Raw genomic sequence first — 27,508 nt, forward strand, 5'->3', positions numbered from 1 at the left:
TTTCTTAAGATATACACTGTTTAAAAGGGAGAGAGCTTTAAAACAACAAACACTATAGAGAAGACTTCCTTATATGGTAAAGCAGACTAGAGCTTAAGATGATTTGCAAATGGTATCTCTAAATATTAATGCACTTTGACATTGAATACTGCATATCATACATTTTAAGTGGTTTTTAGTGTGTGGATTTTTGCAGTGAAATGATGTGCTTCTTCATATATCTGTTTTCAATTCAAAATATGGCTTCATTACAAAGAGTGAAAGCATAAAGCTTAGCAGCACGAACATTCCTCCAGAATTAGCAACAACTTGGCATACAGCCTTTAAATTGGGTTTGTGGGGACCAAACAGCTTCATAAGCATTAGCTGTTCTTCACCATCTTTTCTACAGTTCCAACTTTTCAGTATCCAAGCTGGGTACTGACCGATTTTAATATGAAGTGGTTTTCCCCAGGCTGGGACCTCAATTTGCAGTTGCCTTCATTAAGCAACCAGACACTAAAATCTTGTAAAATTCCTTCAGCCCTAGAAGTGCTGCTTCCATCAGTATTTTTTCATACTGCTATTACTGACTCTGTTACCTTCTTTCATAATTTCCTAAAATACCTAAGCAGAAAATAGCTACGAAGACTTTCAAACACAACATCAGTATACAAGATTCATAAGCCTAAATCAAATGACATATTGAAGGATCTTAAATGTCACATGTGATATTGGGAGAACAAGTGTGTTTATGGATGTATGTGCTAAGAAAAATATGGAAATTTCATTCAGATGAACTGCTGGTTAGGTGGAGCTGGTAAGCCAAAAGTGGTCAAAACCAGGTACAATTATCCACCCAGTAGAATGGGAACAAAATAATGAAAGCCACAAAAATATCTGTATACTGTATCCTTCTCTGTGCTATACTCCAGTGCATGCTTCCATTCTCAGCTTCAGAGTAATTAACACCGATCTTGAATTTGGACTCCAGAACACCTTGATTTATCCATGTAAGATTCAGGTAATTTTGTTTACTCTGTTTTTAATCAAAAGGTTTCCTTTGCCTCCATTTTCTGCAGCACCTAGTAAAAATGAACACACAGAAGGCTCGGAAGCTGGTGTCAAGCTACCAACAAAATTTTGCATATGAGTACAGGAGTTCCTCATATGAATGTAGTTTGAATCTAACCTACCTATCTGTTAAGCCAGAATACACACGGAAGAAGATCAGGTTGCCTTACTAACCTGAGTCCAGTTGTACAAGACTTCAGAAAGACTAAACAATTTTAGCTTCTTGAAGCACCATTGTGCACCGTTGTGCCATTGTACTTAAATATCTTACACATAGTTATATATACATTTTGAGCTATTCTCTTGCTATGGGTTATAGAAGACACTGCCTGGGAAAGCTTTTTCTTCTTCTTTCTTACCATTTGTGACCCTTGCAGTTGTCATCTATTCAAAAACCTAGCACTTACTCATTGTACTTTTTTTGCGTTTGTTGGAAAAGAATGACTGACACCATTACAGAGCTAAAACTGCTGCTCTAGCTGTGCCATGTATAGTAATTAATCTTCTTCAGAAAACTACTAGGTACCTGAAACTGATTATAATATATTATATTGTTGGAATGTTCAGAGAAATCTGTGAGAAGGAACAGTGAGAGCGCTTGTCCAGTATGCTTATGACTCCGAATAGCTTTTGGCTACACAAATTTAAGGCCTCAGTTGTACATAGTTGTTATTAAATGGTAATAATTGAAAGTTCTAGAGAAAGGAATCTAATGATACTGAACAGAACAATTTTAGTTCCATGAGAATATATGCAATTAACCCTTAATAATTTTCACCTTTATGACACTGGAAACACTCCTAGCATTTGACTTACAAAATTATTATGCTGTTAATAAGAGAAAGATATTATTGACATACTAAAATCCAATTTAATGATTCCCTTGATTCCTCCAGAGGCAGAGATAAGCTTGGAAATTTCTGACACTATGTTCCATTTTTAATATTGTGAAATAGAAAATACCTCAGAGTTGGGCAGAAATGTTGCATAATTGCTTCTATCTGAGCTACAAGCACAACTATAACTATGAATTCTGGCTACCTTGAAATCTCCTTTTTGGCTTTTTCTGTATCAAGAATCCCACTTAAAACTTTATTTATTACTGCTTGTTAGAAATATTCTCAGATGTAAGAGTTTCTGCAATCATTGCCAAACAACTTTTTATTATTTTCATTTTTTAAAAGGATAGTTTGTAATGTACTTAAGAAAATGGAAACTACTTAATTATTTTAGGCATGGAGAGTTCATTGAACTAACTACTCCAGAATTTGTATGGTAAAATGAAAAAAAAATTCTAAAACTTGCTTTCAGACTGTCAAGAAAAGCATGCCTGTTAACTTGCATAATTAATACACTGATATATCTTCAGGAAAAGACAAAATTTACATACTACAAAACCCACATAAAACAGAGGAAGACAAAACCTGATAGAACTGGGCCACTAAAACCTTGAGAAAATGTTATCTGTGCATCACACACCATAGTTCTGGCTGGAGCAACCTGTGCTCCCCTAATACATCACAGGAACCGGACAGTTCAAGGTGCAGCCTATCCTGATTAGGATTCCAGTAAAAAGAAAAAAGTTTAAAAAAGTGATCTTGGTCCACAGCCATGGCTCACAGGCAACACTTCTTGCTTTCCTTGCTCTTTTTACAGATTTTCTAATCCTCCTAAACACTTAAACATCTCTACATTCTCAAGACTGCCCGTGTGAAGCCCTATTTCCTTTGAAGTTTATACAAATCAGGCCACTGATACTTGTCACCAGAAATTCCAGATATTCATTACAGAGAGATATTGGATAAGATAAATGAAACAAATTAAAATTTCTTCAATTAGATCATTCCAGCAGCTTGCCCTGCATTGTAATTTTGTGTACAGCTATCTTTATTTCTCCTGTGTCCTGTGAGCCTCTGTGGCAAAATAATCATATGAAGTATTTGGACTGGTATATTATCAGGGACAGATTTTTTAATTCTCAGTTACTGGAGATGGAAATCAAATGTGTTTTAAAGTACTCTGAGGAATTTTCTATCACTTTTCTTAATAGCAGGTTATACCTTTATTGGTAGCTAGCAGCTACAAAGTCTTAGCTAGGAATATGTAATATTATTTTGGAAAGAACTATTGAGTGTCTTTTAAGGTTTAGCTTTTGGTCACTGGTTTAATCATGCTTCTTTATTTTGTATATATCTTTCTCACAAAAGTAGCATTAAGATTGACCTTAACACTCTAGGTGTCAAAAGGTCCAAAAGATGCAGTACCCGAAACAGTTAAAACAATTAATACATGTGAAAGAAATACATGCAGTAAGATCATTTAAATTCATCATTTGTGTAATACCAGACTGATAATGTAAACAGAGATTATGTGAGTACTACCCTCTGATTTCCATTACAAAAGAAGGAAGACATTGTGAGAAGAGAATGACCATCCATTCTCAACAGAATATGGTAGTTCAGAAGACTGTAAAAGTAACATGGATAAGAGAAAATAATATTCTTATTTTTTATACACTATAGTGTGTGATTTTTTAAAATAATATACACACACACAATATTAAACACAAAACACTGCAAACCTAAGGAAAGCCAGGTGCGCACTTCTGTGTGCAATATTAAATTACCCTTCCTTGCATATGGATTATAACATAACAAGTAAGACTCTGGTTGCAGAATTTGCCTGTTTTGCTCAGAGTTCTTCTGTAAAGAAGGCTGGTGTTTATAAAACTGCTCACTTATTGCGGAAGTTGAATGCTGACTTAATATTTAGGGGTTTTGTGGTTCAAAGTATAACTTCAATATTACTTACGCACTCTCCAAATGCTACACTGAAGAGACGATAATTCAGTTCCTCCTGGAATTTTTATAATGTCAAATACTCTAATATCCAATTCTCTCATAAACTTTAACACTAATGTATTTTTAAAATGCCTCGTTTCTACTATCCTCAGTAACAGACAAAAGTATCCACTGTTCGGTGTGCTCAATATGAAATAATTAGGATTTGACTTTTTGGAAACATACTTGTTGCAGTCTCAATTTTGAGTGCTCAGCTTGGTTGCAAATCAGAACACAGATTGTCAGCTTAGCAAAATACAACAAATACTTAAGTACCGAATCCACTGTCATTTAATAACACATTATTTCCCCTTCATAAATCCATACTGGCTACCCCTAATAACTGTCTTGTCCCCAGTATGTTTGAAAATGGCTTTCAGGCAGACTTTCTCTATCACTTTGGCAGTGATCAAGGTGAGCCTGCACAGCCTATAGTTTCCTGGGTCTTCCTTCTTGAAGACAGGAGAAACATTTACTTTTTTTGTAGTTCTCAGGAACAGCCCCCAATAGCCATTACCTTTTGTAGATAATCAAGAGCAGCATTGCTATGATACTCATGGATGCCTCCCATCAGGTCTCCGGATATGTCTACTTTGTTTAGATATTCCCTCACCTGATCTTTCTCCACCAAGTTTAGTCCTCTCCCAGACTTTGCCACTGGTCTCAGGGACCTGGGATTGCTGAAAGTGCTACAGCCTGGTCTTGGTAAGGACCAAGGCAAAGAAGACTCAGTACCTTGGTTTCTTCATTGTCCCTTGCCATGAGGGCCTCTCACCCCATTCAGTTGTAAGCCCACATTTTTCTGATCTTTCACTGCTGGTCAGAGCCCTTCCTGTCACCCCTCCATATGCTTTGTCAGATTAACGTCCAAGTGGGCCTTGGTTTTCCTAACACCATCCATACATGCACGGAGAGCATCTCTACTTTCTTTCTGGGCCACGTGATCCTGCTTCCACCTCTTGTACACTCCCTTTTAATGTTTGAGTTTTGTCAGGTACTCCTCCTGCCTTTTGCCACTTTTGCTTGATATTCTGTGCATGAGGTTGTATATGAGGGTTCCTCAGATTCAAGGAAGTGATCCTTGAAAATCTACTAGTCCTCCTGGGCCCTATGGGATTCTTCCAAGCAGGTCCCTGAATAGGCCAAGGTCTGCTCTCTTGAAGTCCAGCATGGTGTTCCGGCTTTTTGTCTTTCTCCTACCTCTCAAGAACCTCAGCTTCCTGAGTACAAAAAACCTGATCCATTCTTCCTTGTCTGTACATATGAGGTCTAGCAGTGTGTCGCCCTTCATCAGCTCCTTGATCACCTGTGTCAGCAAATAAATGCACTCCAGATATCTATATTGTTTGTGCCCTGCTCTGTTGCCCCTCTGGCAGATACTGGTGTAATTCAAGTCCCTCATGAGGACAAGGTCTGCAAACATGAGGCTTCTTCAACTTGTCTGAAGAAAGCCTCACCTATTTTTATCTCCTTATCAGGCAGTTTGTAGCAGATACCTATCACATCATATTAGACTTTGGCCTGCCCTCTAACCCTTACCCATAAGCTCTCAGCTGGCTCATCACTTGTCCCTGGGCAGAGCTCCACACATTCCTGTCACATTCAGTCCACTATTCTCTCGCTTTCTTGTGAATTGTCATCTCCATTTCCCACCATTCCTAGTCCTGGTTCTTTGCTTACTAGGCTGGCCAGCTTGTGGCAAAGATGATTTTGCCGCATCTTGACAGGTGGATTCCATCTTTCCCTAGCAGGTCTTCCTTGAACTCCTTGTCCAACCTCTAATTAAATTGTCCCAAAATCCAATTATTATAACATTCAAACACACTTGAAGATAAAATATAGTCATCACTACAGATACAGTCTTAGCTGATAGGCAGTATCTCTAGAATGCAACCAAATATCAAGAAAATAAAATGTTTTACATGAACCTGTTTTCTAACTTTGACACAGTTCTCCATTTAAATGAGGGCTTTTGATTTTCCCTGGTAAAGAGTCAAAATAAAATCAGAGAACTTTTAGAAAAAGTTTTGTTACAGTGGTTGAAAATGTCAAATTCCTAGTCAGAAGAGACCACGTGGTGAAGTTCTAACCCTTCAGAGATTGATTTTAATGGAAGTGTTGATGCAGTGTTAGCTATACCATCACAAGTACAACGCCAATAGATTATTTCCTTATGGTAACAGACAGTGTTGAAGCTGACCTGTAATTTGTCACAGAACATTTCTATACTAATGTAATGTGACAATGTTATTATGTCTGTTGTTTTCTATGCCATAATAGCAGTATTTGTTTCCACAAACATGCCATTACATTCACTAATATGGCTATGCTTAAAGACTGCCTGAGTAAAAAAATACGTAAATTTATAGAAAACAAATAATATCTTAAGATTTGTTGTTGTTTGTTTGTTTTGCCAGAGTAATTTTCAACCCTGAATTCTCTGGGAAGATAGTTTTCACTACATAACCTGCTCTTAGAAATAGTTACAATGTTCATGCTGTATTTTCTCAGACCACTTGCATGCAGCCAACCATTTGTAAGAACAGCCATTAGCTGTCCTTTTAGTACATTCTTTTATGTAATCTCATTTTGTAGGAACAACTGCTACTGGTCTGCTTTACACTCATCAGTGTTACACTTCTGCCTATCACATCTAAAGAGAACTGTTGTCCTGAGTACCCACATGACACATCACATCAAAAAATAAAATTATAATCTGTATATACAATTTTGAGATCAAAACTTCCCCTGCCTTGTTTATCTTCCAGTAAATAGGAAACTGCAGAACACAGAATGTTCCTACCTGTGCCACCACAGAAGTTTACAGTCTACAGGCACTCCATACTCACTCTAGTGGAGTACTGAGATTTGCAACTAAGCAAAATTTTTGTGGATTAAACGGTGGGTTTAGAGTTTACATTTGTAAAACTGTAGCTTTACCCTTGGCTGGTCCAGGTAATTTTCCATAGGAGGACATTCCTTAAACTTATCTATAGCTGAGACACACAGGATACTCTTGGACTGGGAAAAAAACAACCTGCCTCACATGGTGCTTGTTTTGAGAGAACTTTCAAAGAAAGTGCACATTTTCATCTGGAATAATACACTGAACAGCACAGGAGTAACAATTTGATGCTATAGGAAAGATTATAAAAAATTCTTGCACACTGTGTTAGTAGAATGTACTATAATACTATTCGAGAAACTATTTTTTCCATTATTTTCCAAATGCTCTGCTTTGGAAATTAAAGACAAGAATGATACATGTGAAACATTCACATTTGTAAAGTCTAGGAATGATGCATGTCAAATCTTCATGCATTGAGGTTACTACGGGCAACACGCTGAAATTATCAACTCAAATGCAGCAAGGTATTTTGTGCACATTAATGCAAATTACAGATGATACAAAACTGGGAGGAGCGGTTGATAGATCAGATGCGTGTGCTGCCATTCAGAGGAACGCTGACAAGCTGGAGAAGTGGGCTGACAAGGACCTCATAAAACAAAGGAAAATGCCAAATCCAGCACCTGAGGAGGGATAACTCCATGCATGAGGGCAGGCCCGGGCCTGACCAGCTGGAAAGCAGCTTTGTAGAAAAGGATCTGGGCGTCCTCGTAGACACTGAGTTGAACAGGAAGGAAGTTTGAGGGATGTGATCCTTGTCCTCTACTCAGCACTGCTGACATGCATCTGGAGCACTATCGCCTAGTGCTGGGCTTCTAGTGCAGGAGCCACATTAGCACACTGGAACAAGTCCAGCAAAGGGCCACAAAGACAATTAAGGGCTTGAAGCTTGAAGAGAGGCTGACAGAACAGGGACTGTTCAGCCTGGAGAAGAGAAGGCTCAGTGGGGATCCTGTCAGTGATATTTTAAAATACCTGATGGGTTGGAGGTAAAGAAGACATACACAGATTCTTCTCAGAGGTGCTCAATGACAGGAGAAGAGGCAAGAGGTGCAACTGAAATACACAAAATTTCATTTAAATATAAGGAAAATGTTTGTGCCGTGAGGGTGACTGAGCACTGGTACAGGTTACCTACAGAGGTTGTGGAGTCTCCATCCTTAGGGATATTCAAAACCCAACTGGACATGGCCCTGAACAACCTGTATTAGCTGACTCTGCTCTAAGCAGAGGGGTTGGACTAGACAATCTCCACAGGTTCTCTCTCACCTCAGCTATTTTGTCACTCTGAAATTTCTACTCAAATATGTTCCATAAGAACTGGTGGAACAACATAGTGGAGAAGTGTGGTGGGTTAATCCTGGCTGAGGGACAAACTCCCACCCAGGTGCTTGTTCACTCTTGCGCTGACCTCAGTGTTCTGTCTGCTGTTTCTCACTCTTTTATGTTCCCTCCTCATTCATCTGTCCTGCATTTTGGTAAGAGTGGCATACTTCCTAAGCGTGTTTTCACAGAGGCATCACCATATTGGCTGAGGGACTCAGCTGTGCCCTGTGGTGTGACCGCTGGAGCTGGCTGTGCTTGGCACGGGGCAGTCCCTGACTCCTCACTGAAGCCACCCTGCTGCCAACACCTGGACATGGACATCCATTGTAGAAGGGATGCAAGTCTTCATTAACCGGGTACTTTTAACTCTTTCTCTTATGACCACTAACGCTTATTTTTAAGTGGTCAGTTTTGCGGTTTGATAACCAAAGAACTCTAGCTATGAGATTGTGATGCCCTGAATACTCCATTTTACATAAAACTGTAAATTCAAATGAAAAGTAAGCCAAGGGCCTGTCTGTGTAACAATACTGGGTTAGATTTCGGCTTCTGTCAACCAGCATCGCTCCATGCACAATCTGCAATGGAAACATGCTCACATGCACTGCTCAGCAACATGCCTACATCCTTCTAAAGGGGGTGCATTTTTCAGCAACAAGCAGGTGCTATTCCAGACCTGTCGCTGAAATAATCTTCTTCACATGGAGGGAATTTGTCTTACTTCAGTGCTGCAGAAGTTTAGCCTGTGGTACGCAGCCTACGCAAGTTACTAAAAGCTGTAGCAACATTTCATCATTCCTCTTTTCATTATGCTCTTGCCAAACACAGCTGAACGCAGTCTAGGAGCATCTAGATGACATGGAGATTACAACATCATTTCTACTCCTTTCCCTCACATGCACCAGTTTGAAAAATCTCTCATTAGATTTGCTTTGCAGATTTTTGGTATCTGAACTGACCTAAGGAGCCAAGATAAAGCAGAAATCAAACATATTTACCAGACTCTGCATTGTATTACAAACCACTCACATCTAGGATAAATTTATATTTCATGTTTGTGATAAAATAACAACAACAACAAAAATTATCTGGGAAAAATGTAAGTATTTTTGGCAGCCAGCATCATAAATAGTATACTGAAAATTATCTGATTGTGTGCAATGTAGTCCATAACATTTCCATACAAACAAGCCTTCACGGTTTGGTAAATATCTTTCTTATGTGAGTTTATCAGCTCGCCAGATTTATGCAATAGCTGTCACTCAGAGAAATAATTCATAGAATATTCCAGGTCCAGACATCAGTTAGTATTAAAACAAACTTATAAGCAGAGTTTTTCCTTTGCTAGATGTGGAACACAGAAGTTATTAGTTACTTTTGGAAGATCAGAGAAGAACAGAAATAACCTAAAAGTAAGACAGAAAAAAACCAAAACATTTTCTACTGTAGCAGATAGGGGACTTAAATCTTTAAAAATATGAGTTTAGCAGTATGACTAATCACTCACATTGCTAGGAAGGGCAGAATCATATACATAAAATAAACCAAAATCTTTGCTCAAATTATCAAAAGCTTTTTGATTCCACATTTCATTTCTACCATGACAGCAACTTCAGAGAAACAGACTGTGGTGAGACCTTTCCATAGTTTTCAAACATGGTCAGGAGTAGGAAATTGAAACTTTCATTAGAATTAGTAATGTAGCTTTTGCATACAGTTCATTTTCTAGCCTTGTACTAGATACAATTCAAGCCAGAAGCTTTTCAAATTATACTTATTCTGTTAGGGTTTGTTCAAGAAGGTGCACCTTGCTGTAGACTGGAGAACCAGAACAAGACATAAAAATCCAAAACGCCTGACAGTTCTGCCATCACTTTATACCATCAGTCACTCATTCAGATAAATTTATACAAATAGAAATAAAAATGCTTGGCCTTAAAGAAATTCCCTCTTCATGAGGATATAAAAATGTGCAACATTTGGAAATTTCAAATGTGACAAGTAAAAAAGAAAACTCAGTAGCTCACTTCAATGAGTTACCATGAATTATTATGGCTCTTGCATTACTATTCCAATTTCATTTCTGCATAATTCTATTTAGATCAATAAGGCTAGATTGAAATAAAGCTAGATTATGACATTGGTGAATCAGGGCCCTTATTTTTGACACATTTAAGCTTTTCCTGAAAGACCAGATGGTTGGTGTATGTTATGTAGTTTTATTCAGATGAAATCTAAAAGAACTAAAATACTCGGCAAGCTTTTATTATTGGCACGCTTAATGTGTCACCTAAAGAAATCTACAAAGGGAGATAACGAGCCTTGTCAACTGTTTCACAGTAATTATAGCCCTCATGATATAATGCTACAAAATTACAATATAGCTTAAGATAATAAAATGCAAAAGGGTTTTTCAATAAGGGAAAAAAAAAAACCTATTTGTAACATTTATGCAGCAAAGAGATTATTTCAACCAGGTAACCATCAGTATATCAGACATGCAATCAAGTGTAATAAAACCAAACTCTGTCAGTGTTTGATACTGCACATTGTCCAAAATTTATACTGTATAGCTTAGCTATGCTCTTCTTACAAACCTTACAGATTTTCACAGGGTTTGCCAGTTCATTTAAATATCTAGTATTAAAATAATATTGTCCTAAAGCACTTGAGTGCTCAGATCAGCAATTTTTAGTGTACTTACGGTCATTGCATAGTGGTCCACTGAAGGAGGTCATACTGCAGTCACAACTGAATCCATCCCACTGCTGTAAGCACACGCCCTGGTTTGCGCACGAATCCTCTTGGCATGTTGTGCTTGGGCCTGATGAGAATATACAAAAAAGGACTTGCACTTTGTCTTCCAAAGAAAGGTATTACTCACTGGATCACATGAACTAGTTGCCAACATCTCAAAACAAATGAACAAAGAGTTAACAAGTAAAACACACATAAACTTGCTGATTTTGTAGCAGCACTTAATATTAAAAGGGTGTTTTTCTTTAGTTTTAAAACTGACGTGTTAAACACAAAAGAATACACAAACTGAAGCAGAGTTATTCCAGGTACAGTGGGAATATCAACTTTGTTGCAAGCTATTTGTTAATCTCATATTAGACCATTAACTGGCTAAATATTTTCTAAAAACTTCAGGATTACTTTTTCCTGTAAACACATTTCAAACAGTAAAGCCAGATGCCACAGAAATCAAAGCTCTGAGAGACGAAAGTAAAGATTGGAAAATAAAATTAAAACCAAAATAAAATATTTTTAAAAATGAAGCTACACTATACAATGGTTTTAATCCCACAAATTATTTTAAATGATTTAGGTCTGAAATTAAGATGAGTTTGGGATTTTTTGGCAAGAATGTTGGCAAGTACTGATTCACATGCTTCAGGGATCCCATGCAGGTTGCTTTTTAAAGGGGAAATGCATAAAATCAGACTACTAATGAACTGGCATGCCAAAATGTGATATATGCATGAAAAACAAAGCTACTTTATTTCTAGAGAATCATAACTAGACTACTGAATTATAAAGAAATTTGAAAAGGAATGATCAAAGCACTAAAGCAATCACTATACAAACATATTCAAGACTGAAAGCCTTTATGCAAGCTATGCTTGAAAATGAAAGTTCATGTAGCCCATTGTTTTAGAGGTGTGAAAGACAAAATTTGAAATAAAATGACATATTTTAGTTCTGAAAGGTACAGAGCATTTACTGCAGAAATAAAACTGTGCATTGGGGTTTCAGTCTTGTTTAATACACACAGGGCTATCTACCTTGCAAATCAGCTTTCATCAATGCAACTTTGTCAGCAAAATAAAAAAAAGCAAAATATATTAAATGTTAGTAAGCAATATTGAAATGGCAGCAAACACAGAAAAAAAACATTCAGAGTAAAGTGCATGCTGCTGTTAAAGAGAGAAAGAAATGCCATATAATGCAAACAAATTAATGCTAATAGCCATAAATCTTCAGGCAAGCCAAAATAAGAAAGCAGTAATTTGCCAGTATTTTACTACAAATATAATGGTTAATTGAGCTGATGACATGTAATGAAGGCAAATTAAAAGCTTTTTTTTTCTTCTTCCTTGGATAGATATGAATGCATTAGCAGAGTAAATGCATGGCTGAATTCTGACTAGCCATTTGTCATGTTCAGATACACTGAATTCAAGAATAATTAGCACTGTCATTCTTTCTGGTCTTTCTTTTTTTTAGCCCTTTCCTCATGACTGGTGAATGAAGACTGGAATACAGACCATGAACTACAGATTACTGTGAGCTCACATACACATTTCACACTGACTCTTGACATCACAAGGAAAAATTTGGTTCTGGAATTATAAAACTCTCCTAAATTGTTTTGAAGAAGACATATCAATATTTGAAACTCCCACTGCAAGTAATTTATGACAGGGCAAAACTGGTCCAAAGACTATATAAATATCCTAAATCATCCTGTACAGAGAAATCCACTTAACCCTTCTTTCACATTACAGCTCCTTCAAAGATCTCAGTGTGAGATTTTCTTTTGATTTGCCAGTGTTTTAGAAAAATCGATATCAATATGATTTAAGTCAGTTCAATGGCCACTTGCTTTAAACGAGGCACTGCTCCAGCCCACCTCTGAGTCAGGGCCTGAACAGCCACCAGTGGGATTAAGAATGAGGGCAGTGTACACTGCATCCCCACTTCAGCAAAACCATTAACTATTTTATTTCCTTCTGCAGCAAAACTATTAACTATTTTATTTCCTTCTGTTTGAATAATAATAATACTACCCATAACCAATTGACTGCAGTAGGCAGGCATAGGGTAGTGATTTCTTTTCTTTGAGGTTTGAGCCCAGAAGTTTAAACATTTGGGCATTACATCACCCTTTCTTGAGCTGGGGATTATAATGACAGAATCCCGCAGCTGACAAGACAAGACACATTTTTTTCTCACCAGACTCTGCTACTCAGAAACTTTACAAAGATGAAGTGAAAATATCTGTAGGTGTTTAAATGTTATATATTCATGCATTTATTTACACTTCAGTTATGCAACGTTAAATTTCCTCATCTTTGCAAAAGTAGAGCAAAAGTCACAAGGACTTAAAAGTACATAAACTGCAGGACCCTGTAAACACACTACAAAGTGTATTGTAAAACCTACATATTTGGAAAAAAATACAATCTTGTTAAAAAAGAGGGTATGTTGCTTTTTATAAAATTGATTATTAGAAGTATTTGCTTATCTATAGTAGTCATTATTAAAAAAAATTGACATCAAGATTAGCTTACATGTAAGGATTTCTTTTAATAAAAAGAGGCTTTCTTATTTGTTTGTTTAAAGAACAGAGGAGGACTGTTTAATGTCATCAAATACTATAAGATCTGCTATAGCAGGTTCATATTTTCCTATATATTACAGAACTAAGCTATTTAGTAAAAATATTGTAATACACTCTTCTCAAGCACTCACCTTTTGATTTACATTCTATTTAAATATTGTAATGTATTCAGTCTTCACTGCAGACTTTTTAATTGACTGGATTTGGTCGCTTATTTACATTTGTCTTATGTGATGGCTTACATGCTATATATTACACTAAAAGCATTATAAAATTCCATATCTCGCTACCAAGAATCATGTATGTTAATACATTGAAAATTTTCATATAGTTTTTTTAATGCACAGTTTACATTATAGACATATACAAATGTACACAGTGCATTTTCCTCCTAAATACATAAAAAGTTTTGGGTTTTTTTTTTATCATTCTGTAATTGCTATAATTGTGCTTTATTTAAAGTATTTAAAGAAAGTACAATACCTTTGACTAGAGAAAAACAGGGCTGGCACTTGCAACCTGGCTCTGGGGTTTGCTGTTAACAATTCAATGAGCTAGTTAGCACATATATGTTTCTAGCTGTTCTAGCCATTGAAAATTTGTCAACAAGGTGCATTCAGCCAAGTGTAAATTATATTCAATGCACAATGATAGAGGACAGAGATGTCTATCTGCCTGTGGCTGAACCTTTGAAATGCAAGCCTTTCAACTTGCCACACCAATCCCATATGTGGGTTTGCAAAAAACATTCCAAAGAAAGAATTTTTAACACACGCTGATGACAGTAAAGTTTTTGAGAAATACCTACTCCTAACAGATACTAACATACTCCTAACAGATAAAACTAATTAGTAGTATGTCATGGCTTCACAGTTCGACAGAAGTGAGAAAAAAGAGCTTTCACCCCAGGATTTTTTTTCTATACCAGAATGGTGGGGAATTCAATCCCATAAGAGTTTGAAGAAGATCGGATCCAAGTGCCTCACTTCTTAGGAAAGATTTTGCAGCAGGCTGTTGTCTTAATAAATGCATTATACACACCAGTACGGCCAGCTGTCTTTTGGATTGAGAGTGGCAGTGAATAACATTTATTGTTCTGAAATTACTTCTGTGGCTGTGTCCTGAGCTCCTTGAACTCAACATCTTAGGGGACGTAGAGAATTTGTGGATCCCATTGCGGCATGAGACAGATGCAAAACTGCTCAGCTCTGTAAGGGTGGAGGCAGTCCTGTCTGCACAGAGCAGCAGAGCTCTGGGCAGCTTGAGGCATACAAGAGACTTCTAGGAGGAATCTAAATTTGCAAGTGACTTAAATAATATTTTAAGTGTCAGAACTTTTTTTGATCCATGGTCTGCAGACAAGAGGCTGACAGGTGAGTCAGGAAGACTTGAAGTAAACGAATGAGATGGAAGAGTGAACTTGCAAGGGTTAAGCAGAAAATTTGGAAGGGAATATTTCATTCCACGCCATCAAAGATTTTCTTCTGTGGGCAAAAGACTTTTGATGAGGAAGTTCTCTGGGAGCCAGGCAGCACATCTGGTTTGACCATTTTGCTTGTGCAGATGATTTTGGTGTTGGAAACAGCTGACTCTCCAACAAAAAAAGACTAATATTTATATAGCCTTTATTAAATTGTTGGTAGCTTTATTAAATTCACTGATAACTGAGTTATGACACTGATTTAGAAGGTGAACTTGCACTCTATGCCTGTGGCAATATTTCTTTGAAGTACATAAATTCATTTAGAAAATTACATAATTTCAAAATAAGTTATGAAATGTATAACAGACTTAAGGCATACTTTGATTCTCTGAAGGGATGGTGCAAGCATGGAACTTGCTAACATCATTCAGAAAGCAGAATCTAATTTTCTAAAATCGGTGACAAACTAATTTATACAAATTTCTCCATTCCTGATAGAAATAAATAGACACTAAAGCTATGGAGAAATGAGTTGTGAATTTTACATGTTTCTATGTGCTAACAATAGAATTTATACTGTTAACTAAAGGCAGCAGGTGAAGTTCCACTTCTACAAACATACTGTAGGCAGAACGAAAGAGGATAATTTATCCACCAGAAAAGCTTTATCGCATTAAGCTTGAGAAAAGCCCCCAGCTCTGCTTGTAGTTTTTACAATGTCTTTTTACAAATTTAACAAACTTGATATCAAAATCATCAAGATTCCAACTTGGAATTCCACAATGTCATTTACACATTTTTCTGTCCAGAGAAGAATGGCACTTGAAAGAGGGGAGAACACATAAAATTGAACATAGCCATAAAATTCAGAATTATGTGAATAAAATATGTAGGCAAGGACAGATAATTGCTTTAAATTATTCCATAAATCATAGTAAAAATAACGTGGGATTAAATGGCAGCTGGAGAAATAGCTAGAGAATGACACACCTGAATTAGAAATACACCTCTTCTAATTCTATCCTCACTTAAATTTCATTATAACCCAGATGAGTCAACAAAGACATAAAAATTGTGAGATAAAACATATTTGGCTGTTACTGATTTCAGATAGGAAGGCTCATGACAATAGAAATCTCAGGGGTGAGCAAAAATAGAGAAGATGGAAGATGAAGATTCATCTTAAACAGTTTCATAAATTAGCCTTGAATTAATAAACCCAAAATGTCTGCTTTAAAAATGGAATTAATTAGCTAATGTCTCAGCATTAGCTAATGCCTAAGTGTTATGAAGATACAAAGGCCTTCATTGGCGCTAATTGCTATTGTTTCTATCATTAATTAAAATACATCAGAAGTAAACAAAATACATGCAAAGTATCTTGCCACTGGAGAAGGCTGGAACCTATATAAACATTTAAGAAGTTAACTCATGTTCTCACGTCAATCTTTATGCTGGAGGGCACAGTGCACACTTGCCTCCATAATACAAAAAATAGTGCAGTCTTTATAAAAGGAAGGGTCAAACAAGATCACCTAGAAGCAGGTAAAACATAGTCTCTCCATGTATGGTGTGTACATATCAACAAAACTCTGCAGGATTTGCACAATACTTTCACTGCAATATAAAAAATATTAGCATATTTAATACCTTCACATCCTCTTTCTATTTGCCCATTGCAGAAAAGAGCATCTGAGATTAGATCAGGGAGTCGTCCATTCAAGTCAACTGATGCAAGACAGCCTTGGAATCCCTCTTTTGCGTGCACCAGTTTTGGCAAGGACTTATACATTTCTTTGGCCACTCCTCCAATATACAAATCACCTGGTAAGGAGAAATAAATATTAGATAGAGGATAAAACCTGGATAATCTTTCACCTGCATGATCTTCTAGCTCTTTTGTGCTGAATGACAAGTATCCCAGAAAAACATTCTTCAAAATAAATGTAGAAGAAAACATTGATGGCATATATGATTTGACAAGACATTCCAGAACTATATTGTTTTTAATTGCATATGTAGACTTCACATTTGTACGATTAATTATTTAGGAGTAGTTAGACATGTTATTTATGTGTCAGCTCATATATACAGGAAACATAGATCTATTTCAGAGATGTCACAGAATCGCCATCTAGAAACCCATCTAGCACCAATTCACGCTGTCAGCGCACTCAGGGAACACGACCACAGATCATCCTGATTATGGATCCAGCAGACTGAGATAAAAGACAAGATCCACCTGAAGTCCATATATCCAGAATCATCCATTTAAAAACATGCCAAGAAATAAAGGGTTTAGGGACACATCTAAGGAGAAACTTCGGGATACCATTGTTAAGCAGTGAAATGACTGATTCTCCCCACCAATATTCATACCCTGTGTCAGTCATGTGGACATGTCAGTCATGTCCTGCTAACTGTCCCCTAACTCAAAAAAAGCAGCCATCTTCTCAAGCTTGGTGCAAGTGCTCTGACCATGCCTAGAGGTAAGTTCCTGAGGCACACAGGGAAAGGACCATCTGAGCTTCTGAGAAGCATTGAACCTGTTTGAAGAAAGGTGCTTATGAGAGCATCTAACTCCTGAGCATCACTCAGTGACAAAATTCTTTATCTATGCATTAAATCCGCACTGGTGACATGCTTTGTGCAAGCATAGATTTTCAATAGACTGTCTGTATATACATTCTAATCTACATTGTGCTTTCTGGTATGTCCCTCAGTCTGGATGATTTTGGAACCTAGGCTACAGGACTTACCAAATAATGCTTCTGCATCACCTCAAATGCAAAATCGTTCATTTCCAAAGTGTTTACCAAGCTTCAGAGGCAGATTTTATAATGACAGAACTCAGAATGTACTAGCTATCAACACTACCTCATGTTGCTAATTTTAATCTCTCTTTTAGCAGTATAAGATGCAGTCACACCTTTTCCTGGTTCGCCTGGCATACTTGCTTACTTGCAAGGGAGGGCAATTTAGTGCTATTTGCAATGGTTTACAGTTTGCATGCAAGGAAATGGCCTGAGACAAACAAATATCTATCAGACTGTGAAAAATTTTTAGTCACTACACACCAGTTCTAAAACTCAACTGTATTTGAATTAGTGAAATTGAGATAAAAAGCTTGGGAACATGTGTATTATTAATCTTACAAGCCATCCAACCTGAAGTCTTAGCAGCCGTTATAGCATCATATATTCAGAAATCTCAAGCTTTGCAAAGTAAGACATTGCTTTCCTCAAGAGCTTTGAGGTACAGTATAAATCTCAGAAGCATGATATCAGACATGATAGATTAAAATATAGTGATCCTTGTGTTCCCAAAAATGGGATGTAATTCATTCACAGCAGAAAAACTTCTGTATTTTTCAACCAGCTGAACTCGAAACAAGTAAAAACCATTGCCTCATGATAAAGGTTCTTCAGCTTTTTCACAGTTGGAAACTCTAGAAAGTATTTCCTGAGGTTCCAGGCTTTCAGCCATCATCAGCTCAGAACAGAGATATAATTAATCTCAATTGATTCTAACAGACTGAAAAGAGGGAAACTCCAGAGAATAATATTAAGAAAATCACAACTACACTAAAAAGGTTAAACTTGGTCCATTGGACGTGACACACACCACCTCTTTTTAAACCTCCCAACACAAACTCCAAACAACCATTTTTATTCTGTGATTGGTTAAACATTTAAAGCCACAAACTTTCAAATAAATCCTTTGCTAATTCCTAGGATGCATCCCTCAGGCATACTGAGATTACTATATATAGTCATACAGGAATTGTCCGTTATGATGAATAGCAGTAGAAGTCCAGACCAGTGTGCCAGCATATGAATCTGAACTCAGAATATTTGCTCCTGAAAATATACACTGGAATATTTTCAAAAAGGGACTATATGCACAGAAGTATATACACATTAAGCTGAGTCTAAATGAACTGTCACTCCACTGTTTACTTACAGTTCCTTAAGACTACTGATAATTAGAATTGAACATTATCTGCTATTGAACATATAGTTTCCACAAAGACACATTCTGATTAATACTTTAACTTTGTTGTGGTTTCGAATAAGTTGAGTTCTACTTTTGCACTAGCAAATACACTAGACTAATACATATCATAGTATTGAGCAGCCACACTATTACACTTTACCTTTTATAAAGTGTACGCACCTATTTTTTTTTATTACAATTGACTGAATCTTTCCCAGTTTTTAATATCAAACGTAGTTTGAGTTTTCTGCTGCTGGCATAAAAACACCCTTCCTCTCAGAGACAAAATTTTATTAAGGGATGGGCTCAGGAATTAAATTTCACATTTGTTTAAAAAAACTATTTAAATCTTTCCACTTGGGTTATTTTTTCATATCTGCCATCACAAATGTTTTGCATAGCTACTTTTATTTCAGGTAATCACATGCATCATTTTCATGTTCAGCTCAGTGGAGACAGCTTCCTACAGAACTCAATCCATTACAAGTTCAGACAGCACCAGAATATTGTTAATGAAAAAATAAAGCTTGTCCCTGCTGCCACTAAAAGAGATCAGAGGAATCAACATAGTATGATATAAATTCACAGGTTTTTTCCTCTTTTTAATTTCTTATGTAAGTACAGCTTTACTACTGGAAATGTTACACGCTCTAAAACAGGATTAATCCCTTGTTATATATCTGCCTACTTACCCTTATGAATTACATGTAAGTTGTTTCATTAAGCAAGGAGTAACAGTTCATCAGATAAAACAGCATGAGATCATGATACTATCTAAACTAGCCACAGCTGAAATGCCATACTATCACAATACTGCAACCACTGAAAATGCGTGACCATTTAGGACTCGTGCACAATGGAAAATACAGTTCTTCCGTTTCATTCTTTCAATAGATGCACATTTTTTTTCACTACATATAGAAAGGGATATACTTGTATTACAAAGCTAACAATAATTTCTGGACCTAAAGTTTATCTATTACCTTTTGTACAACTATTTTCTTCTGAAGTTTATTTTTATTTTTAAATGTATTTCTGAAAAAGTCTTCATTTTTTTCATAACCATCCTGCCATACCTTAATTTATAAAGGAAAATAACCAATTTATAGAAATTATATTAACTGGCATAAACAAAATAGCAGGCAGTAAAGAAATGGGTGAGGGAACAGAGTGCTCTGGGATTTCTTTCTGATCTCTAGAGAAGATTCAAATAAAGCACTGTATTTGAGAGCAGGTACTCCGTAATCTCACAACTCTCTTCTTACACAATTTAGGAGTCAGTACACAGAGTTATCCCCTTTTATTTAGAGAGGGAGGATTGTTTCTTCTCTTCATTTTTTCTGAGACCAAAAAAGAAAGTATACTGCAGTATTTCCCACTGCCATGTTCATTGCAGGTCAGAGGAATCAAATGGAAGGCAGCACTTTCAGAGCTAGACCTATAAATCATGGCAATAACAGTACTGGTCAGTTATGTCATAAGCGCTGACAAAGAAAGGAGTTTAGTGGGTTTAATTTATATCTTTTACAGATAATTAAGACCTTCATTTATTCCAACAGGAGCTTTCTTATTTACATCTCTGTGCCTCTTTCCTGACTTAGAGCTGATTTATGATTTGAGGAACAAGTGAATTTAACACGGAAACAAATTGCTAGCTAATAAAGGAATGCAAGTTCTCAATGTATTCATTATTGGAATCACACTTTGGAAAAAACACACAGAACACCACACAACAGTGAGTCACACACAACTGTTGGTGAAACAAATACTGCCAAATTCTTCTGTAATAACTCATCTTTTTTTATCTCACATCTATACATTTCTTAAAAATCGAAGCTTTGCAAATGATAAACCAAAGAAATGTAAAATTCAAACTGAAGATGCTGTTCTATTTATTTCTTTTCTGAATAAGTAGCAGAAGTATCTTATTTGGCACCACTGACATTGCTGACAGGTCATCCCATAGACTTTCCTCCTTTCCTGACTCATGTCTGCATTCTTACATGACCCATGCTGGTGGAAAAAAATATTCATTTAATTTAATGACTACCATAGTGTTCAAGCATTAGTAGAGAGGGAATTGTTATCCACATGTTTGTAATGGTAGCCACAACATGTAAATACTGCTGAGGGAAAAAAGTATTTTAACCAGGATATAGTTAGGCACCTTTGCTCTCTGAAATCTGTATGTTTTGTTGTACATATCTGGTATTAATTTCTTGAATACCATTCTTGACAAGAAATGAACACCATTCATTCAACTATGGTTCTGTGTATGAATGAAACAAGTAAAACAGTAGAAGGAAGTGTGGCTTGGCTTTTTCATAACTCATAAAGACAATATTCCTGGAATTTTTTTTTATGGCAGCACAAAGGCACCTTCAAATTCATCACTCTCTCCAAAAGCTGACATTCTGTTCCTTCACGTCTTGTAGTGGTGCTGGTTTCAACTGTACTTTCAGTTACTCTCTTCATTTCTCTTTCATTTTAGAAGTTGTTTCTCTGTCTTCTTCTTAAATGTCACGTTGTACTAAATCACCACTATGGAGAGGAACAAGAGTGCTTCTGCAGTGTACTAGAGCAGTGTTACTCCTCAAGAAAGAGATGGATAACATGGTGGGTTCTGAAAGCACAACAGGCTTCTCTGCTATTTCTTTATATAACATATTAAAATATGAAGGAACATATATCTATGGTAAAGCCCAGTTGTCAGGCACACTTTTCTCCAAATATGTTATTTCAAAATGATTAAGCATGTAACAGCTTCTTCCCTCAGGCATGCAAAGAAGAATGAAGACTGCAAAGACTGAGAAATAGCATGAGAAATGTCTAATCTCAAAAGAAAAAAGTTCTCACTTTCTTCAAGTCTTTCATAAAACAGATGATTTGCTGTTACAAGACCAATAGAAATTTATTTGTAGTATCTTAACGGTTGCACAATGAAGTACCATGTGGAATGCAGCCTAAGAAGATCTGCATAATCCCAATTTATGGTATTTTTGAGGCAACTGAAAAGCGAAAATAAATTACTCTCACACAAGCTGAATATGCACCAACTTAAACACAATAGACGACAAACTTATCTTCAGTCAAGGGATATTATATCAAATGAAAATGCCCGGTAGGCATCTATGTGCCTTTGACATTCATTGAAATATTGGAGTCTACTTGTCCTTAATGACCTTCGCCCCTCTCCAGCATATTATACAAAAGCACCTATCTACCATTTACTTCATGCACTTGGCAGAGCAGAATGGTGACCTCTCTGATGTGGGGTTTCAACAAACACTTTAGAAAAGGATTTGGGCCTGAACAGCAGAGGAGTGGAAATTCTAGAGCCTCTCCCCACTTTCATTATTCATGACTAAAAGTTTACTTTTTGTTCGATATAAAAAAAAAAAACATTTGTTTCTTTAAAAATTTTGATGAAATATAATTGCTCTTTTTTGAATAAATTGAGAAGCCTTCTGTGATCATAACCCAATAATAAATTGAAGGACAGTTGACAAAGACTTAAATGATGCATCCACACAGCTTCTGCAGCACATACGCTCCAGCATATGGCTTTTCAAACCTCCCTTTACAGTAGAGAATATGCACTTGCTGTGCATTCACAGGCCTCTTTGGTGCTAGAGCCAAGCATGACTGAATTTCGTCTACCACTTGCAAAGGCACTTGAGGGAAGACATGATGTATAAACTTCATGGCTTATGCCCATTTATTCACTTTGAAGAGTCCATTCTGCATCTTCACTATTGATTGTGGTTGAAATTTTGAAATTTTATCTTTTTTTTTTTTTGGAAGTAGGCTTTTCAAATATTTTCCCTGTTGGAATGATGAATTCCATCACTTTTAGACTCTCTCTTACCTAAGAAGGGAAAGGGCAGTTAGCTTACTTGTCTAAGCTCTGCTGAGTTATCTGCCTCTTCAAGTATTGTGGGCAAGAGACAGTTATACAATGGGACAGGTGGGCTTTCAATTTTCCACATTCGCTGTATTGATAACCAAGCAAAGCAAAACCATTACAGGGAAAAAAAAAAAGGGGGGGGGGGGGTGGCAAGTCACTCTTTTTGGAAAGAATATAAAAACTGATCTCTTCAGCCCAATTCTACACTGCCTTCAGTATCTCTGAATAAGCCATTCAAGTTAATAAAAAAAATCACCAGCAGTGATATGCTGGCATTATGGGTCTTCTTAGTCACACTTATTGGCATATAGGAAATATTGCAGTTATTTCATAGAATCATAGAATAGTTTGGGTTGGAATGGGTCTTCAAAGCTCATCTATTCCAACCCCCCTGCAACAAGCAGGGACATCTTCAACTAGAACAGGTTGCTCAGAGCCCCATCCAGCCTGGCCTGGAATATCTCCAGGGATGAGGCATCTGCCACTTGTTACAGTATTTTACCAGCTTCATTGTAAAAAACTTTTTCCAGATATCTAGCCTGAATCTCCCCTCCTTTAGTTTAAAATTATTATCCCTTGCCCTCTCGTAACAGGCCCTGCAAAAAGTCTGTCCCCATCTTTCTTACAGGCTCCTTTTAAGTACTGAAAGGCTGCAATAATGTCTCCCCAGAGCCTTCTCTTCTCCAGGCTGAACAACCCCAACTGCATTGAAGACTTTCTGCACCTGATGCAAATTTGCCTCTGTCTAGAAACTTCTTACGCTGTTGCTACAATGCTTGCTGTTTTACATCTCAGCTCTGCTGGATGTGCTCTCCACTTTCAAATTCACCTCTTGGTGCTCAATTTTCATTCCTATTACAACTTCTGGCTCTGTTTAGAACTTCTCAATGCTTATGCAAATAAGCCTGTGTTTCACAAGTAAGTAAAGCTGTGCAGTAGGAAGTGTGTGTGTGTGAAGCAACAACAAAGTCCTTAGCAGCTACGTTTTCAATAGAGAAAAATTGATACTCAAAAGCTAAGTGCTCAAATCTGAACATTCCCCTAGATTTCTTCTAGGTTAAAATCCACCATTTCCCTAGCAATCCTGCTCTCAAACAATGTCTTCTCAAAGAAGAAACAGCTACATTAAAACACTTAACATTTTCTTGATAATGACAATTCTCAGATTCCCAGCCACTTTATTTGGATTTGGTATTTGGCTCAGTTCTGTTTAATATCTTTATCAATGATATGGATGAGGGGATTAAGTGTACCCTCAGTAAGTTTGCACATGACACTAAGTTGGGTGGGAGTGTTGATCTGCTTGAAGGTAGGAAGGCTCTACAGAGGGATCTGGACTGGCTGGACCAATGGTCTGAGGCTAATTGTATGAGGTTCAACAAGGCCAAGTGACAAGTCCTGCACTTGAGTCACAACAACCCCAGGCAGCACCACAAACTTGGGGAAGAGTGGCTGGAAAGCTGCCTGGTGGAGAAGGATTTGGGGGTGTTGATCCACAGACAGCGGAATACAAGTCCAGGTGGCCAAAAAGGCCAACAGCATCCTGACTTGTATCAGGAATAGCATGTCTAGCAGGACTAGGGCTGCGATCGACCCTCTGTACTTGGTGCTGATGGGGTCCCAACTTGAATACTGTGTTCAGTTTTGGGCCCTTCACTACAGAAAAGACAATGAGGAGAGAATTCAGAGAAGGGCAATGAGGCTGGTGAGGGGTCTGGAGCACAAGGCTTGTGAGGGGTGGCTGAGGGAACTGGGGCTGTTTAGCCTGGAGAAAAGGAGGCTGAGGGGAGACCTTATCGCTGTCTGCAACTTCCTCAAAGGAGGTTGTAGCATGGAGGGTATTGGTCTCTTCTCCCACATAGCAAGTGATAGGATGAGAAGAAATGGCCTCAAGTGGCACTGGCGGAGGTTTAGACTGGATAATAAGAAAGTTTTTTTTTCACAGAAAGGGTTGTGAAGCATTGGAACAGGCTGCCAAGGGAAGTGGTTGAGTCACCATCCCTGGAGATATTTAAAGAGTGCAGATGTGGTGCATAGGGACATGGTTTAGTGATGGACTCAGTAGTGCCAGGTTAACAGTTAGACTTGATTATCTTAAATGTCTTTTCCAACCTAAATGATTCTATGACTCTTTTTTGCTTCACATCCACCACCTCCACCCAGGCGCTAGAGGGAAAGCATTGGCAATGATAAAGATTAAACAGATTTAAAACCAAAGCAGTTTGCTTGTCCAATGAACTGTGAGGAAAGTTTCTGATGCATGCTAAATGGTAAATAATAAATCTAATTGCCATACAAATGTGTGTGGTAATCCGTCTCCCACAGAACTGATGCTATGCCAGTTACTCTATATGAGGGGGATGGTTGTGGTGGAGACAGTCAAGCACATCAAACGTCCTTAATTTCTTTCCTGTTCTGACCACTTTTTACTTTTTAAACACCTGAAAAAAAGACAAAAATCTAATGAAGTGTGCATTTTCATGGCATATTATACTCAGATTTGCCTACCCACTGATATTCTTCTGAAATAATTTACTCATTTTCTGCTTCAATAGCCAACACATGCTCTTAACAGAGCTTGTTTTTCCAAACAGAGCAGAAATCTTCACACAAAGGTACCAAAAATCGCAGAGGTTAAACGTTCCCATTTTGAATTAAGGTTTGCAGAGGGCAACTTCTTATCTAATATTGCTAACTGCTTGATCAAGACAATCACCTCCAGACTCTGAAGATATTAAATGAAACAGCTCTTTTGAAAAAAGGACTGTTCAGTCAGAATACCAAGATCCATGAGGATGGCGCTCTCATTCCCACAGCAGGACATTTTGAAAACAAGTTTAGGACATGCTTATTGGCCAGGGGGATGCTAGGGTCTCGTGGGATGTATTTATGCCAAATATCCAGATTTTTTGGTAAGTTTTAAGACCATACGTGTTTCCTATATAATCCTTAACATAACTTTTACTTAGTGTTCCACAATGGCTTGAAAGAAGTTCCACAATCAGCAATGGTAATAAACTGCATGCCAAACAGCTGTAGAAATGTAGGCAAATCTATACATTTGTCTGTGTGCAAAAGGCTGAAAAGAGCAGGGGAGAAGAAGAAGAAAGCAAAAAGTTTCTCTCACCATGGACTGATCTCAAAGACTACTGCGAGGTTGCTGAATTCACAGAGCTCAGCACAAAAACTAGAGTATTTTCTTTAATTTTTTTTTAATTTTTTTTAATCCAGAAGTACAGGAGTAGATTTTTAATTTTTACCCATCTCATAATTTTTGAGATCTGGATAGCATTGCCAAAATTATTTTCACAGCCTTGTAGACAGCATAGCTGTTTCGAAGCAGTATGTGACAAGTTGCAAAGGAAGAAGGATAAAGGAATTTGCACTCGGCCAGGTTGTCTTATCTCCTATTGTTAATCTGCCCTCATATCTTTCCTATACAGGAAGTCTCAAAGAAGAGCATTCAGTTTTAAGATCCTTGTTTTTCTGTCTGTACAGAGGTTGACAGTATTTGGAGCTCTGCATTTGGAACAGAACATTATTTCTGCATGAAGAGTTCACAGCCCACTGGCAAGGTCATTACAATTAGCTCATGCATGTTTATTTGAGAAATGTAAGCATTAATACTCATTAATTTATACAAAATTGTGCTTTTATATAAAATACTTTTCTCCACTTCTTAAAGCTTTGTTTCTTAGTAATAGAAATATGAAGGATCACTGCCATTGACAGAGACCTTGTAATATAGAGAAGAACTTATAATGAGGCAACAAGAATAATGGGCTCAATATAAAAAAACAGGGACAAATATTATATGAAATTAAAATAATTTTCATTTGTATTGCTGGAACAGGAAATTTTCTTCATGGTCAAGACTATTTTAGTTCAGTTTTTCATAGCATCAATAACCTTGTTTGACAGACAAATGAAATATCTATAGATTAAGTGACTATCATGAATCATCAATGAACACGCCAGGCCAGTAAATCTACCAATAATTTAGTTAATTGCATTGAAAGTTTACAAGGAAGAATTAATTTATAAGTGAGTCTTTATGTACATGTAAGTAGCATATTTAAAGTACTTTTGCAAACACCAGATATTAATATGATTACTTTTCTTACAGATGCTTCAGAGCATGCTGTTTTCACATTACTGGAGAAAACAGCAAATGGAAAGGCAAATGTATATAGTAACAGCACCCATATCTGACAAAGGAACAGAGGAAGACAGAGGCCAGCAAAGAACTACGGAAATAAAAGACAAGATATCCAGGCAGGATTTTTAAATCCAAGGAGGCTGATTCTGATGTATGCTCCAGTATGAACGGCATTTTTGATGATGTAGTGATATAACAGCACAGGAATAATATGTGACTTACAATGGACTCTAAAATTGACATTTAGGAATGCCATGTGGAAGAGAATAACAGAGAGAGACAAGTTGAAAGTTTGGATGTCAGTTCAAAAAAATATGTCTTGAAGATGTATGAAACCCTGCACAGGCAGCAAAAAAATCAAACCACAAATGTTGATTTGAGTAGGATTTTTATTTATTTATTTTTTTGTGATGGTGATTTATTTTAAAAAACAAAATATAGTTATTCCAATATCAAAATTAGTATGACTGCAGTTCATCCTGGAGGATACATCACAGCTAGAAAGTCTGGAATAGGGTGGGATACTGAAGTACTGAAACTACCAAGTCC

General features: G+C 37.0%; 1 protein-coding gene across 31 annotated transcripts in view; it reads right to left on the bottom strand.

The window, feature by feature from the left end:
• NRXN1 (neurexin 1) overlaps window positions 1–27,508 on the bottom strand; it is a 733,302-nt gene that overhangs the window by 351,890 nt on the left and 353,904 nt on the right. For 19 of the 31 annotated variants that reach the window (XM_065058802.1, XM_065058801.1, XM_065058799.1 and 16 more), the window contains 2 exons: window positions 16,548–16,721; window positions 10,832–10,951 (listed from right to left, as the gene is read on the bottom strand). In XM_065058802.1, coding sequence (XP_064914874.1) covers window positions 10,832–10,951; window positions 16,548–16,721 — 294 coding nt within the window. Of the gene's footprint in view, window positions 1–10,831; window positions 10,952–11,915; window positions 11,943–16,547; window positions 16,722–27,508 lie in introns of all 31 variants that reach the window. The other 12 variants (XM_065058785.1, XM_065058780.1, XM_065058776.1 and 9 more) reach the window with 1 other exon arrangement.

This window comes from Columba livia, chromosome 3 (assembly GCF_036013475.1).
Source record: "Columba livia isolate bColLiv1 breed racing homer chromosome 3, bColLiv1.pat.W.v2, whole genome shotgun sequence".
In the NCBI taxonomy this organism is placed as follows: Eukaryota; Metazoa; Chordata; class Aves; order Columbiformes; family Columbidae; genus Columba; species Columba livia.